General features: G+C 41.6%; 1 protein-coding gene across 1 annotated transcript; it reads left to right on the top strand.

Moving 5' to 3' along the window:
• Window positions 1–429: 429 nt before the first annotated feature.
• slc66a1 (solute carrier family 66 member 1) lies at window positions 430–16,630 on the top strand. The gene is made up of 8 exons (XM_022248477.2): window positions 430–743; window positions 1,955–2,170; window positions 5,412–5,541; window positions 6,155–6,254; window positions 7,922–8,154; window positions 9,274–9,360; window positions 10,666–10,836; window positions 11,827–16,630. Exons 2-8 carry the CDS (start codon window positions 1,980–1,982, stop codon window positions 11,968–11,970), a joined length of 1,056 nt encoding a protein of 351 aa, XP_022104169.2. The 5' UTR covers window positions 430–743; window positions 1,955–1,979; the 3' UTR covers window positions 11,971–16,630.
• Window positions 16,631–16,853: the final 223 nt, after the last annotated feature.

Consider the following 16,853-nt stretch of genomic DNA (forward strand, 5'->3'; position numbering starts at 1 on the left):
TTTATGGCTGGGGCGAATGGTTGGCTGTTGCACGTGTGTGTTTTCCCAGCACGGGACGCGGTCTTCGGCTAGATCAAGAAGGAATAAACTAGTATCCATGACTAGGGTACGTACGTGTGAGACTATATATAAACGTATTATCATTTGACACTTGACTCTTGTCCCCTGCAAACTAATTAGGCCCAATAAATGACTATTTTTGTTCTGATAGCATATCATTCTTAACCATGTTTAGAAGAGCTTTTATTTTCTCTAATTTTTTTTAACAACAAAATGAAAACCCTGGTTTATAAATAGAACGCGCCACATAAATCACGTGACTAAAGTGCACGTGACGGTGCGATGGCGACAATCGTGATTAATTGACAATAAGTTTGGTACCTGCAATCATGTTGCAGTACAGTGCACATCTTGTATCTACAATGCTATATGTCAGTAGCGTAGCAGGAGGCCAGACTGCTTATTTATCATCGCCAGTTTTATTTCACAATATCAAAAACATGACCATTGGACCTCTTGTGACTTTTTCAACAAATCGTCTGTCTATTTTCAACATTCCTTTCACTGAGTTTTCCACGAACTCGTCAGGGTGCGGTAGAGGGTCGCGTAAGCGAGCAAGAGTCGGTTACTGGAAACGGACTTTGGCTTGTAAGTTGTGGAGTCTTGACCCGCGTTTGACCGGCAAATGACCTGATGACCGGCACTTCACACACCGTCTGACCATAGATTTTGCCAGTTTTCTGGTAAGCAAAAAAGCAGATTGATCATAAACACTTAGGCGGGGTAAAGTGAATTAAGCGACGATACAGACATTTGAATTTAATTTTTCTGATCAGTTAAATTATTTATTGTCGTAAATGTGGTTTTGTTGTGACATGGAGGATTATTCCTCCATGGTTGTGACATGTCTGAACTTTAATCTGATTTATTAATCATGTTCAACCATGCTTCACCTTCACTTTATTTTATGAAGCGGCTATCGTTACAGCAGTCGTAACGCATTTCTCATTTTCTCTTGTTTCGGCAATGAACCGCGCAAGTACGATGACGTAGCTGATCATCACGACGGTTTATATATTTTAAAATTACCTGGATCGCTGAACGCTTGTTGCCGAGTGGTCAAGGTGGAAGGCTTGGAACCACTGTTGAATCTGCGCTTGGACCATTTTATTTTTTTTGCCTAAATTTCATGGTTCATACCAATGTAGGCCCTAATCGTTGTTTATATTGGTTTCTAATTGTATCTATAGGCCTAAGCAGGAATCTTTTTTCTTTTCTCATTATTGGAGGCATTGGAGGATTTTTTTAAAGGGAAATAAATTCCGAAATCTTAATTTGGCGCGCTTGCGCAGTTGCAGTGCCGTAATGATAGAAAATGGGAGATTTAGATATAAATTTTTTTGTTAAGTAGCTAATGAACTAAAGGTTACTTTTTGGAAATTCACTTAAATTTTGTCCCAGGAGTTGGACCAGTCAGGGAATGTACTATTTTTGTGAGGTCTGCAAAGACGGGCTCTCCGCCTTTGACAAAAATGACAAGCACTTCGTTTTGTTCAGTTATCTTCGTACACGTACACGTATGTTAAATAATAATAAATGGAATGATTAGAGACAACACATGTACACCTGTATGCGCTTGATGGACAACAAAGACTATTTCCATACCGCAGAGTAAGGCAGATGATGGCCGGTTGTGTCAAGGTTGACAGGTCAAACAACAAAGGGCAAGGTTGAAAAAGAGACCTCACCGAGTTAAAAATTGGAGCTAGCCCCACAAATTTCTGGGGCTTGAATTGGAGAGCCAGCTCCGGAGGCGGAGCTAAGTTGCATTGTCAAGCATTTTACCTGTTGGTGCATTTAGAGCTACATGTACAAGTACATGTTTCTCCCGTGATACTGGTACATATAGCCCTCAGTCTGAACGACCCCTTGGTGTTTGTCGTTTGTTTTTCAGCTCCTTGGAAGAGAATCGATCAGCGATGTCGCTGGGCTACCCAATTGGGGGGCCTCATCCCAATCCACTGCCTGACGTGGATGTCAATTGCACCTTGCACAATGGGGTGCCGTGGGTGTGGCATGTGTTTGGCGAGTGCGTTGTGAACCAGCTGCAGTACGCAGGGTTCTTCCTCGGTCTTATCTCCATCCTCTGCTGGCTGGTGGTCTTCCTACCGTAAGTGTGGTCTTGCCAAATTAGGAGAGGGCTATTATCCCCCTATTATTCCCCTGCGACCTTTGACCCCGTCCTGAGCGCAGACATGTTGAACTGGTGCACATGCATGTTTGTAGTACATGTAATAAAATAAGATGGACAGAGTAATGTTCTCATACTGTGTAATGCACAAGCACAACTTAGAAATGATAAACATGTTTCCTCGCAGTATCCGCCCCAAGTTGAAGTGCACCCCCAAGCGGCAAAAGAGAGGCAGATGGTAATAGGTTTTCCAACCGGGTTCTTGCACATGTTCTACGCATACGAAAAGACCATACATTAAGGAACACACTCATTACGCGTACTCAGCGTACTCCACATCAAACGCGCCGTTGATCCCATTATAAATGCGCTCCTATGTGGTGAGGACTACAAAAACACGCCTTCTTCTGTTCCGCTCAGAGCGGATCGTGGTGTATTAAAAAGCCTTCATCTGCAGGGAACGTGTTTGCAATCTTTACACAGAGCAAAACAAAATGTTGTTTCCTGATTCTGCTTTTTTGGTTTTTGCTGTATTGGCTCTGATGACACATCGTTTCAGAATACAGACGTAGATGAGCACAACAAAAGCCGTAGAAAATTTCAAGTTTTCTGTACAGGTTTTGTGCATACGCCCACGCCACCCAGCAGGCTTCATTTTGTGCATGGAGAGTGCGCTGTAGTAATTCAGCTTATGTAGCCTTGTTCACAGTGAAGTTACAAAAACTGTGGGAGTGAAAGTTTCAGGGGTAGGGAGTGAGGGGACAGAAGGGGGGAAAGGGGAGGTAAGCCCTGAAATCACACTCATGATAGGATCTCTGATTCTCACGAAACATTAAGACTATTTGCTCCGTAATTTTGTTTCAGTGTGCGTCAGTCAATGCAAACTGTACTCTGCAGATAGAAAAGCCCTGTTAATACAAGGTCATGTTTATAACAAGGACAATTTTAGGTCCCAAGTTTTTGTTTGTCTTTGTTTGTCTTTGTTTTCCATAATACTGATAATCTGATGATACAAGGTAACTATTATAAAAGGATAATTTGTTAAATCAGCAAGGACCATGTTATAACAGTGTTCCACTGTCTCAGTTTGGTATCCCAATGAAAACAAACAGTTTGAACATTGTTTGGATGACATTGTCCAAGGTTGCTAATTAGCCTGTTAGAAGCATGGTGGAAACACTGGGAGGGTGCTATTTGGGTTGGGTCAGATCTTTTGTGTTAGCTCCAAATTTACCCTGTTCAAGTTGTGCCCTCCTATTGTGTCTGCCATGCGTCTGAAAGGCTAATTGGGAAGATTCTTTCAAGTCCTTGATGCTCAAAAGTGACTCTAACTTTGCAACTCAGTTTTGTTCGATTAGATTTACAATTAAATGCTTCAACTTGCCCTGAAGATCTATTGAACTGTATGGTGAGTTTGAACCCTCTATCTGCTCTGGAACAGAGCCAAGAATTGTCAGTTAACCCTAACCCACTAGGGCCTTTTTACGAGGGCACATCCTCAATCTTCCTCTTAAAAATCCTCCCTAACCACCCGGAGTGTTTTGGAAGGCTTTTTAAGAGGGAAATTGCAAAGGATGAAATTAATTTCCTGACCACCATAGCATTGATGTATTGTTTAGTTTGCAAAAATTGTAATTGAAGATTTCTTTGGTGTAGATGTAGTCATGCATTACAGTGCAATTTTTTTTCCCCTAACCGCACTGCCTCATTCTTTTTGGCTAGGATGCACCCTCAATCCTTCAAAATCTTCCAGTACTTCCTGTCATTATGTTGAGGCAATGCAAATGTTATTCTAGTGTAGTATGGTTAATTTCATGCAAAGTCTAGCCTTGCATTTATGGATGGCAGAGCGTAAACAACACAAGGTTTAACCCAAGACCTTGAAACAATCCCTCCTTTGCAGTCGGGCCACGCAGGTTTGCCACATATACATCCACAGCTGATCCTTCAAAATCTTCCAAAACAGTCCGAAGAATTTTGGAGGATTGAGGATAGTTCTTAGGGTCAATGACCACTCAAAAATTTTTCCGTGATATGGCCGATTTCCTCAGGAAACTGAAACAAAGGAGAGGATAGCTCAGACTTTCCTCCGTATGTGGCGAAACCGGCTGCAGGCCTGTGCATGTAAAACTGTGGCACATATAGCTGCCGGATCTAGCATTGTACTGATAAGTGATTACATGTACATGTAGGTCATCAACCAGTCAAGGTAGACAGTCTGATTAATGACCTTGGCTCACTGTGGCTGTACTTATTATTGCCACAGGCAAACACTGTGTACTTGAAAACTTAGACAGTGGTCATGGTGGTAACTTTTCAGCGCCATTTCAACTTGATTGACTGTTTATCTGTTCTATCTGTTTAATCTGATGGTCTCTGTTGCTGATAGACAGTTCAAGGTTAGGGCACTGCCTCCAAATTTAAACAGCAAAATTATTCACTTATTTATTTATTTATTTAATGGTTTATTTAGCAAAATCTCTTGCAGCCAAAGGCTGAATTTTAGTTTGATTTACAATTATTATATTAAAACTATAAAAGTTACAAGGAACTATGTATAAAAAACAGAACAGTAAAAATACAGGTACATGTATACACATCAAATAAAAAGTTTGTATAAAATTGAATGATAAAAATACCAAAAGTTTATCAAACAATTGAATGCTCAAAATGACATACAGAACCAAAAAGAACACTAGATACATGTACATGCGTGCAAACCAACGTACCAACATACACATATGCAATGTGTACACACTCGCCCTCCCCCTTGCAATGCAAACCACCCCCAAACCTCCCAAAGCCAAACCTCACCATCACGAGCATCTTCTTCAGGACAACAATGTAATACAGCTGACATGATTTGGCTTATAGATTTGGCTTGTGCCTGTGCTTTCCACATTTTTACCAAAAGCAACTCTTTAAGCAGTCGTTTTCGAATGGTTCATCTCTTAATGCCTTTTTCATCTGTAGCGCAAACCCACTAGATGCGATTTGAATATCAGAAAGTCCTGCTGGATTAAGCATGGAGAGGGTTAAGAATGAATTCGAGGTTTGGAGCAGAGTCAGATTTTGTCGTTAAGGACATTTTCTAATTATTAGTTTCAGTTAAATGACGTTGTGAAGTTGGGCTTACCATGTTAGAAGATTCCTTGTACACACTGCGAATCCCTCCTAATGTTATTAATAGTTTGTGCTTATTACTATTTTTTTCCATCAGTCAGTTCTACGATGCCTTCAAGCACGGCAAGATGGATGAGGCCATCTCCCCGGTTTTCCTCTTCCTCTGGTTGCTAGGTGACGTGTCCAATCTGGTGGGCAGTTTACTCAGCAACCAGCTAGGAACACAGGTGGGGTCCCCAGTCCAGGTGTTGTCTTTCATTATCTTACCCGCATCAAGAAGATGCAACTGCGAGGGAAGTGACAGGTGTACTTACATGTATATATGCTATGTACCCATGTGTACCCATATTACCCCAATTGCTGCCCCCGGCGGGAGGCTGCATCCTGATAATGGATCCCTAGGGGGCCTTTGTTTTCTGTTTTGCTGCTGATATGACTGGCGTCACTACTAGTGAATAGGGCTAAAAAGTAAATAGAAGTTGCAAAAATTAAATTTGAGGTAGAACATTGGGAGAAAGCAGTACAGAATTCACTTTCTTCAAGGGGGCATGCTCCCATAGCCTCCAAGAAGGGACATCTTGGTACATAATTTCCAATAATTCCAATACTCACATAATTTCCAATTTTCGGGGCCTTCAATGTGCCAAAATGAGTGCTACATTTCACATGAATGGAACTCGAGAATCGAGCAATATTGAAAAGGAAAGTGCAGTGGGGCCTGTGCATTACACCTAGTATTGCCTCAAACAGGGGTGTGCCTCTTGTAAGTAGTCAGTGTCTGAGCCTGTGAATTGCCTTTTGTAGGAGTTTTGTCCTGAATAATGATATCTTTTTTTGCAGATAGCGGTGGCTTATTACTACATTGGAATGGATTGCCTGGTGCTATTGCAGTTCACGTACTACTTCATTAAAAATCGGAGAAAGAGACGCATGTCAGGAGGTTGGTACAAAGCAAGCATTTGTGACCCACCATTCCAAAACCGTGCTGAAGTAGGTAACTTCAGCATCCCTTAGATGGTGGAACGCTCACTGTTCATATTTTCATGGAAGTTCCACAGCTGTCACTACCCGTGTGAAGCCTTCTGCAGACGGAATTTAGACCTGGCATGAATCACTTTGAAGTGTAAAAGAAGGTTGGGGAAATGAACTCTGGAACATCACATAATCAGCATGGTTTTGAAATGGTGGATCACATATACTTTGTTAACCCCTAACAGTGTTGGAATTTGCAGTTAATTCAGAGAGTTTTGTTGCCAAAAACACTCAGGGAGTTGCCATTAATTTGGCTACTAACCTAGTTTTAACTTTCAGGGAAGCACTTTGTTCAGTGCTCGCGAGTCAGACAGATCATACAGGCGTGTTAAATTAACTTATGTAATTGCCCCTTGTAAGGTGTAAGCTGGCTGCTAAGTTGCTTTGTGATTATGACATTTGCAGGAGTACCGGACGATGGGCATGATCTTGTAAAACAAAACATTTTCATGAGCTACTGAAAAAAAAAGCAAGACTGCTGAAAAGACTGGTCATCTTTGGCAAGGATTTTAGGCATACGTGTAGCTTTTTGGCCACTCCGGCCATTACATAAAAGAACAGTTGACATTGTTTGAGGGTGGATGGTTTATTCTACCTCTCAGAAGTAACACAGGTTGGCATTTTCCTTGGAAAACTAGTTCGTCAACATATTATAACATATTGAGCATGGTCATTGCTGGACCATCTTGAAATTCGCCGACAGACTGTCCTGCAAACCCAGTGTAAGGGTAGTCCTAATTTCCGGCCTCACAATTCTCCTGACCTCCCTCATTCTCCATTCTTGCTGACTGCACCACGATTTGTCATCAAAATGGACTACTACGGAGTTGTTTTATTCACCAACCCCCCACACTACCGATACTGCATGGAGCTAACATCTACTATCCACCCGATACAAACCATGCTATACTTGTTTTACTACTCTGCCTACGTATTCATTTGTCACTGCAATTTCAGGCTTCAATTACAACAGTCCTCAACATTGTATTCGGCTACCTTTTTGTGTGGAGGCCATGTTTGATCTTATTCCTCAAATCTGTTTTATATATTGCAAATGGTCAATGAGAATGGCACCAGACTGTTTTATACGGTAATTCTGTGCATTCCAAGCTTCCCTTTCAGTAATATCCAGAATCTGGCAAGGTACCATTCTGTGTGTTCAATCACGAATTTGAAATTATTCATCAGAGTAGACAGTTCACATGAAATTTAATTTTAGTGCTTTCATTTGTACCCTAAACATTCAAAACTTAACCTCGCTTTTAAAATTCACTATGGCTGGCCCCATGAATAAAAGCCTATTTAGGGTGATGTTTGCACATACATGTACTTTCCCCAGGCAACAGTTTCATAGTAGCTGCGTAGTAACTGCAGTAAACTGTCCGTATTACCTGTGTGTGGATACTTGAATGCCTGGTCCGTACATGTACATGTAGCTAACATCGCAACTGGCACTTGGTGATTGGAGCAGCAAGAATCGAGCTCCTAATCATGAATATGTATGGGGTATTATGGTAAGAATACTTGTCCCTGCCTTTCACTGATCGTTTGTTGCATTTCTAATCTGTCACATAGAGCTTCGTGTCAGTTACGACAGCATGGCCAAGCCCAACCGAAATCAGGTCATCTACTGTGTGGGTGGTCTCTTCTTGTTGGCCAGCACCACATGGTTCTCACTACTGCCATGGCGACAAGGGGCAGTGCATCCTGGGAGCCGGGCCACGGGCCGGATGTTACTGGGGCTGGAAAACGAGCCGTCCACCATATGCAAAGTTACCTTCCTGAACACGAGGGAATGCATGTTTTACGTAAGTATTGTGATCACCCTGCCTTCAGGCTCATAGGATCGGTGCATGAACTAGAGAGGGCAGCGTAACACTCGAGGCAAGTGGAGGGCACTTGCTTTGGGCTGGTTCACTACACACTGTTCTCTAGTTTAATTTGGAGAATAGAATATTCCACATGTCAACATCAAGAACAGACTGGGACTGGCTGGTTCCCCTTGGTAGATGGTGTTCACGCAGTGATGGTAGGAAGCCAGTCCTGCTTGCGTGAATACACATACTTTCTACTTTGCTATTTCTGTGCCAGGTGCCAGTTTTATAGGTCGTGTTTTTGGAATCCTGACCAGAAACAGGTCTGTGCTCTTGTCATTTGCTGGTAGTTTTCATGACTTGGTTATGCCTGTTTGACATCATGGTGAACACACCCCACAGCCCCTGAATTGGCTGAGCACGGAATATACACTGTATATACATACATGTACGTTGCAAGAGCAGGTAACCATCCAAAGTGCAGTGCAAAGTCTCTTTGTTAAGACTGGTACTTCACTCCATTTTGCTCATCACAGAAATCTGCTGGTCATTAACTTCCTGGCCAAGCTGCTCAGAGACATAAAATGGGCCCCCAATTTGAGAAGCAGTCTGAATGAACTAGACAAGCTTCCCTTTGCAGGAGTGCGGGTCATTCATAGTACTGATGGCCTCAAAGAGGATTGCCGTGGAAAGGTCATTTTCCCAAGTTTATGGCGGACAAAAACGTGGGATTAATCCGTGAATATTTGTGACGTTCCTTGAGTCTCCAAAAAAAATCAAGAGTATTCTTCCTGCCTCACACAAAAGAACCACCATCTTGATGAGTTCAAACTGATACTCGAAGTACCCATCCTAATCTTCTCCCCAAGAAAATAGACAATCAAACATCGACCAATTCAAGGTCTGATGTACAGCCAGAGAATGAAATTCATCAATACTGTTACCCACATTAGGTTGTAAACGTAGACTAGCCCCTCTGTATGTCCCTTGGTGGCGCACTGTATTGTGAATTGCCTGTATTGAACGAAGGACCTCCTGATAAGGAACTTTATAGGCCATAAGACAAGTTGGGCCTAATTTTCTCGGATGTGACATCCTTTTTTTTTTTTTCAGAATGATACAGAGATAATCGGCTATGCATGTGGATGTGTATCGGCATTCTTCTACTTGGCATCCAGAGTCCCTCAACTTTACAAAAATGTGAGTTAGTTTTTACTCTTTTGTTGGTCAAAACTATCAAATCAAAGAGCAGACATTGGCAAAGCAGGGTATCACTGTAGACGCACATTGTCCTCAGAGGGGTTAAAATAAGTATACATATTTTTCATTTCCAGGACGTGATACTGTAATGCAAAAAGAGTGCTTGAGATCCCACTTTCTGTATATAAAGAGTGAACGTGCAAAAGTAGATAAAAAAGCCAATTTTTGTCACAAAAATTGCCAATTTTCTTGAAATTGGGTGCTGAGCTCTTCTCAGTTTCACATCCTTGTACTTGATGTTCGTTGGGGACAACCCCACTTCTCCCCCCAGTTTGGTCGCACGATGAGTGGTTTTCCGTGCCTCAAGTATCGGAGTGTGCAACTTTAACCACTTCGTGCCGGTGGCAGTTGTCAATGTTGAAAATGCTGGAGCGTGACAATTATCGTTTTTTTTTCTGTTTTCAAAATTCTTTAAAAATTCGTATCTTCATTTACTGGACACTTACACCAACATGAAGGACTGTCTGGTTTCTACTCTAATCTGACAGACAACATCTATTGACGCTGGAGTATTTCAGCCAGGCCTGCTGCCTTTTAAAAAGAGCCCAGATTGTGCGGTGTTATGTAATTTTCTTTTGTTCACGAACCTGGTACAGTGCGCTGCTGACCTCTTTTCAACAGGGGCGGTGGTGGAGCGCTTTTGTGCCCGGTGGTAATCCGCTCGTGCTAAATCCCCAAAACCGTGGTATACGGTTTCAAAACAAGGCTGGATTACCTCCACTATTGAGAGTGAAAAAATGTTGGTAATGCCCAGCAGCCTGGTCTTTTGTACGGTCTTTTGTTAGAAGGCCCAGTTCCGTTTGTCTGATTTCAAACACCCCGGCCACGCGTATAAAGAATACGTGTCCAGTACCAGAAACCCCGGCGGCAAGTAGTTCAGCAAGGGTCATGAAGGTTACACATCAGTGACCTTTGACCAGATTTCAACACTTTGAATACATGGATAAGTACAAAGGCACAATGAGCCCCAAGCTGCACCAAGAGGGGGTGCAATTTCCTTAGCAATGGAGGCTCTTTTGGTCTGAACTGAATTTTGCTGGTTCACGAACGACTACGAAATGCGTGCCTTGCAGTCGCATTGCTACCAGCAGCTTGAATACTCCTGACCAATATGGCTCTTTTCAACCGATGAAGGGGTGCTTCTGCTCAAGACAGATAACAATGAGCCATTAGTGGGTCTGTCGCAAACCTGTACCATGGAGTCTGAATAATACTCAACTGTACTGCTTTTCATTTAATGTCCAGTACAAGCGAAAGTCGGTGGAGGGCGTGGCTATCATGATGTTCATCCTGACGGTTCTCGGCAACGTCTTCTATGGCCTGTCCATCCTCTTGGAGGACACGTCAGTTGTTTTCATCATGAGACACCTCCCCTGGCTCGTCGGTAGCCTGGGCACGCTCTGCTTCGACTGCGTCGTATCCTTTACATGGCATTGGGTGCCAAAATTCAGGTTAAAAGTACAAGTTTGAGTTTATAAGGACAGCATCAGCAGAAAGAAAAATACAAAACATTCTGTGCATGTGCGAGTATATTGGTTCCAAATTCTGCATTGCCACAGGCATGACAGGGCTGGGGGACCCTGCAATTTAGAATGTTACACACAACAGAATGAGATACCTGCCTGGAAAATTTATTCCAAAATGTCAAGACAAAGATGGCACTCCCTACCAGTTCATCAATTTAATTGAATTTATTAGTGATGACAATTTTACTGAAATGAAATGCATTGTAACACAGTAAAACGTATTTCTTTTCGTTCTCTTGCATTTGTAAAATCTATTACCGTGGTGTAACAAAACAATTGTTGCCTGTTTTGACGATGTCCATGGTGTTTTGTACATTTTAACCCCTTTAGGTGTACAAAACCCATGGACCCCCATACAGCAAGCAACAATTGTATAATATTATGGTAAGAAATATTGTACAATTATGGCACAGTGAGTCTCAAGATTCACTATATGTGTGCCAACCTTACCTACTTAGTGTGGACTCAAGACCACAAGAGGTCCACATTATGCAGGTTGGGCAAACCTTGTGTGGACTAATCCAAGTCCATGCAATGATTCATCCCCTTCCCTGGAAACCAGTTTTAGAGTCGTTTTGGGTTTAAGCAAAACGAATAGAAACCGTCAATAAAACCATCATCTTAAAAGAGTGTTTGCCCTTCACAAGTGGAAAAAAGAAGGCGTACAATCATCACGTTTTCTCAGCTACCCAAAAGGAAAGAAATTGGGTATTTAACAGAAATGTGTGGTTTTGCTGTGTAAAACCAGTTTAACTCGCCTTTTCATGAGACTTGGAGTCTTACCCAAATATAGCACCTTCGGCAAAAGATCAAGTATATTGCATCATTGCGCTTCGTGGAAACAAGGACACGTTTTTTCCCTTGACTCCATCTATCACAGATGCTGCTGCAGTTCCGTCTCTATGGAAGGCGCCCATCAGGGTATGTTGGACTCAACGAGGATGAGTCGAGAGGCCTTCTGACTCCCAAGGTACGATCCGACGATGAGGGCTTCTACAGACCAGCCTTGGAAGTAGACACTTAGGCTCAAATAATTGTTGAAAAACCTGTTTGGGCATTTAATGCTAAGGTGTGGTTTGGACTGATGACAGTCTTGATTGGTCGGGCTTACTTCGACCTGTACTGGGTTTCTTGCCAGAGTTACGTTGTCGGAATATTTGCATTGTGAATACCAAAATGCACTCCACCTTGACACAAGAAATTTGGGCATGGCATTGATGTGCTGTCATGTGTATGTATGTGTGTGCCAAATCAACCAAAGGGATCAAGTTTGAATTAAGAAATATGAAATATTTGAATGTCAGTTGGTAAGAAATTTGAAATATTTGAATGTCAATAGGTAAGAAATTTGAAATATTTGAAGTCAGGGTACGGTAAGGAATAGCAACATTAATATCAGCAGCATTTGGCAGAGGGGGTGGGGAGTTTTATGATGCTCCCCCCCCCCAAGTGGCGGGGTCATCCTGAAAGCCCTCATCCCTTTGGAACCACATCAGCAAATAGTCCTGAGAAACCCTCACCAAATGACTACAGGTACAGTATATAGGCCGGTGCACTGACGATGTCACACTTCCTTTACACATGCACTTTCCTGTGGAGCCAGACGGGGCCCACTGCTGGACCACTGAGCACCGTAGGAAGGCACGCTCATAATAAGTGTGGCATTGTCAGTACAGAGGTCTGGTGGGGAGGCGATAGTCATGTTTGGGATCGGTCAACATCACCTCAGAATTTCTCCCGGTGGCCGTACCTGGTGAGACTCGGTGTAGAAAGAGCCGACTTTGTGACATCTACTTCCGTCTTTGTAGTCGTATCATAACTGCCCCCAGGTGCCGTCAGATTTCCTGTCTCCAATTATTTTTCTTTGGGGGCAATTGGACAGTATCCAAGCAAAACTGAAATCACCGTACATTGTTTTTGGCATCTCCTTTTTTTAATACTGAGCTAATGTATCAATAATTTCTGCATCTGCATCTTATCCTAAATGACAACAATATTTTTGTGCGATGGTTTTCCAGAAAGTTGTTTATTTTTTAACAATTTGTTTGCATTGAAAAGGTTTTGTGAACAGTAAATTATTTCTCGGGAAATTTTAAAAAAACAAACATTACATCTTTGAAAAAGTACAACAGTGTAGTTAAGCATTTCAAAAATTCTAATGGCTCTAACGGCCAGGTTTTAGTTTTGTGTCTGTAGGCCACTTCAATGGTTTCTTTCCTTCTTTCTTAGTTTCAGGGTAAAATATATTTTTAGCTTGAGTAGTTTTTGTGGTTGTTTTAAGAATGGGTTACGGTTTTCTGTAGTGTTTACTCACTGTTTTTTCTCTTTGGAAATTTGATGTATAATCAGAGGGTTTTGTGACATTTTATGAAGCTTTATTTGCCTGTAACATACAGTGTATGTGCAAGTGTGTGACTTTTAGAAAATGGCGGAATAGGAAAATGTGCATTTTATTACAGAAATTAATGCGTTGCATTTTTTACCCATTTTTGTTTCAGCATTTTAGGTTTTAGTTTTTTTTATTTAATGTTCTGAGAATCCAGTGGACGTGTGTCAATCAAACAATTTTGTCATGTCTATAAAGGCTTCCCACTGAATTTATGTAGAAAGCTCATGTGCATTCCGAGCCATTCACAACTGTTCACGCCTCACCCAAGTGAAGTGGACATTTGGTGGGCATTCAGGCCGTGACAAATTTTGTTGGAGCTTGCTCAATTTGGCAGGCCATGCCATAAAATTGCTTGCCCGAATTAGATCAACACTTGCCCAAGATTTCTTGGAGCCCACGATTATTATGGTCATGTAACTTAGGCCTACTGCATGCATGCAGTCTTTTATTAGGCCCCCAAAATAGTTGTGCTTCCAATTACATGCCTCTTAAAGATAGGGTCAGTAGGTTGAAAATTTTTTGGTTTTTTGGTCAATTTGTTTGTCCTGATTGAATGGCATGAACGGGGCAACAGCTTCCAAAATTATCTCAAAAAAGTGATGAACACCTGTCTTAATCTATGTAAAAATTTCTACAGGCGACAATTCACAAGAATTATGGGCAATTCACACAGTGTGACTCAGGCAATCACGGCGGCAAACTGGCCAAAAATGTATCGCATGGGAAGCGTGCGTGAGGTATCCAGACCAGTGGGTGAAAAACCTTGTGCCGAGGCAGGAAATTTGTTGAAAAACGCTCGCTTCAAGTACGAGCAAAACAAACTCAAATTAAACTCCTGAACACAGAAAATACATAAATATGAGACCAAGTTCTGCGAAGGAATTCACAGAAAACCTCTTGCAACATCGTTATTTTTTGACCTGTGGCTTTAGATTAATCAACCGGAATGTACATGTATAGACTGGTTCTGGTTGCTACATTTCTTTGCATGGGTGCGGTGCGGTGGGAACCAGAGCAGCTTCGTTTAATGCATTGAGCTGTGGGCACGTGTTTTCCCCACTGCAACAGCGAAATGTGAATGAGAACTCATGAAAATAACGGAAGTTTCTCTCCAAAAATTGCAAATGTAAGTGGGAAAACATACAAAAACAAGCATTTTAACGTGACAAAAAGTTTTTGAAAGATATTTTGTGAAGACAGAAAAGACATCAGCTTTTCTGGACGTGCCCGAACGGGCACACCTAGTTAGAATTTTAATTGCCCGAATGAAAATTTGATTGTCCCTGGCTATCGGACAGGCGATTCGTGGGCATTGCTCACAGTGGAAAACTCACTTTGATTGGCTAAGATGCGATATGGCTTCAAGAGTGGACACTTATTTTTTGGTCTCGGCTTTTGACTACCTATTCATGCATTCAAGTATAAATACTACGGATTTAATCCCCTGGTGACTATTTTAATTTAATACTGTATGTTAAAAAATGTTAGCAAAATGGCTGTCATACGCAGTGCATGGAAAAAGAGGCCACTTTTCCATGTGGGCGTTAATATAAATGTACAAACTGCCAAGGTTGGACATAACAGTAGTCAACATATACAGTAGTGATATGAGTATTGCTATTGTGGAAACAAATTGGTGGTTAATTCACGCCAGTGTACTCTGCAAACTGCCATTTTTGTCCCAAAGTGTGAAGTTGGCACTACTGATGAAACGGGTGACACCCCCCAAGAGGGCATTGTGCCCAAGATTAAGGCAAGGGTGTTACGGATCCTTTAGAGAGAATAAACGGACATTTCCGATGTGTTGGGTTTTTTGTGGAGCGACTGTCACAGAACAGTGGCTCCCCTCAGCAGTCATTTCAGTTCTTATAAGACTTAAAGGTTTTCATGGTGAAAGAAACTAGATCTGTAGTAAAGATTGCGGTAACACCATGTATTTATCTCTTCTTTGAGTATGTGTGGTTCTGAGAAGAACCGGGGAATAACTCGACGTTTCGAACAGTGTACTCTGTCCGTCTTCAGTCTTCACTGTCTCCTGAAGACGGACAGAGTACACTGTTTGAAACGTCGAGTTATTCCCCGGTTCTTCTCAGAACCACACATACTCAAAGAAGAGATAATTACATGGTGTTACCGCAATCTTTACTACAGATCTAATTTCAGTTCTTACTGCCATTGGTGGGGGCCACTGCAAAATAGCCGGTGATGGCGCTACCATGGTTGCCGTATTCATCTGTGCAGGAAACGCATATAACGCATCACAGCCGTCAGTGGGTGTGCTCTTAGTGTAATGCCAGCATATCAGAATAAGAATAAAAGTTAAGAATATCCCATGAGACATTTTAAATAAAACTTGATTTTCGTGAGTTTTCAAGACATGGAGATTAAGAAGGATACATAACTTTGTTACAGGGCATGGATGTGCCCTGCATAGGCTACACATACATATCCAACACACTGTGCTCAAGACAATAACTTGGGATGTGGTACTTAGTTCATATGAAGTTCTGTTTTGTGGGATGACAGTAAAGTTGGTTTAGTATCAGACATTCACATAAATTTTGACAGTAAATATCACATTTTGGGGGAATATTGGACGACTGACCAATACCACGTTGCACCTGGCAGCGGAAGCTGCAAATAGACCTGATGGTTTCCGGCACACCAGCTGTGGTAACCTGCATCTCGTAAATGAAGTGAATGTCTGATTCCCCCCCAACAAAAAATGAGATGCTAACTGTAGAAACCTCCACAAATGTCCAAGTCCCATATCAAACTTTACTGTCATTTTGGAGCAACGCAGTGTGTTTTATGTAAGCTACTTCATATCTAACTCTACTCGGCGAGTCAGAGGGGACAGTATTACAAATATACACAAAACATTCCTTTTCTGGTTTTGTTGTCAGTGAACGGTCCAGTCTTTCTTTGCTTTGGGTTTCCCTTTGTGAGTTTGTACATTTATTAGGCAGTGTTTTGTTTCTCACTTCACGGGATATAAATGTGACCGCTTGAGTTTTTAGGTGCAATTTTGACATTGTCGTTAGGGAAACACAAAGGTTATAAGGAATTATTTTGGTTATGCTTCTTACCCCAAATTGTCTGGGTATTTCCACTTTGCTTTTCTTTTTAATAGAACTTTTACTCTGTCATTTGGCACCATTTGTTTTTTGTTTGTGTTGGTTTTTTTTTTTAAGACTGACGACTCGGAATTTTATTTGTATTGAATGCCCATGCCATTAATTTACAAATAAAAACCCAGGAGTTGACGAGTGTAACGTCAGGGAGTTTACATCAAGTCTTGGCTACAACAAATTCTGATTTGACTGAAGACGCCGTTTTGAACCTGTTGAAATTCCACAAGAATTAATACACTGCGATTTTTTTGTCCAAAAACAGTATGGCTATCTGTAGATCATGCATTTCAAATGAATATTGAACTCAAAATTAAACTTTGGATTTTTTTGAGTTTTATGAGTTTGTCCTTTTGTATATATGGCGACAGCACTGGGCGTACTACT

This window comes from Acanthaster planci, linkage group LG16, assembly GCF_054643075.1.
Source record: "Acanthaster planci isolate LZ-2023a linkage group LG16, COTS_SCS, whole genome shotgun sequence".
Lineage (NCBI taxonomy): Eukaryota > Metazoa > Echinodermata > Asteroidea > Valvatida > Acanthasteridae > Acanthaster > Acanthaster planci.

Excerpts from the sequence above, each read along its gene's own strand:
- slc66a1 (XM_022248477.2), top strand. The coding sequence starts at position 1,980 with ATGTCGCTGGGCTACCCAATTGGGGGGCCTCATCCCAATCCACTGCCT. Across the intron at positions 2,171-5,411 it reads TGGCTGGTGGTCTTCCTACC|TCAGTTCTACGATGCCTTCA; the intron begins GTAAGTGTGGTC and ends TTTTTCCATCAG. Across the intron at positions 8,155-9,273 it reads CGAGGGAATGCATGTTTTAC|AATGATACAGAGATAATCGG; the intron begins GTAAGTATTGTG and ends TTTTTTTTTCAG.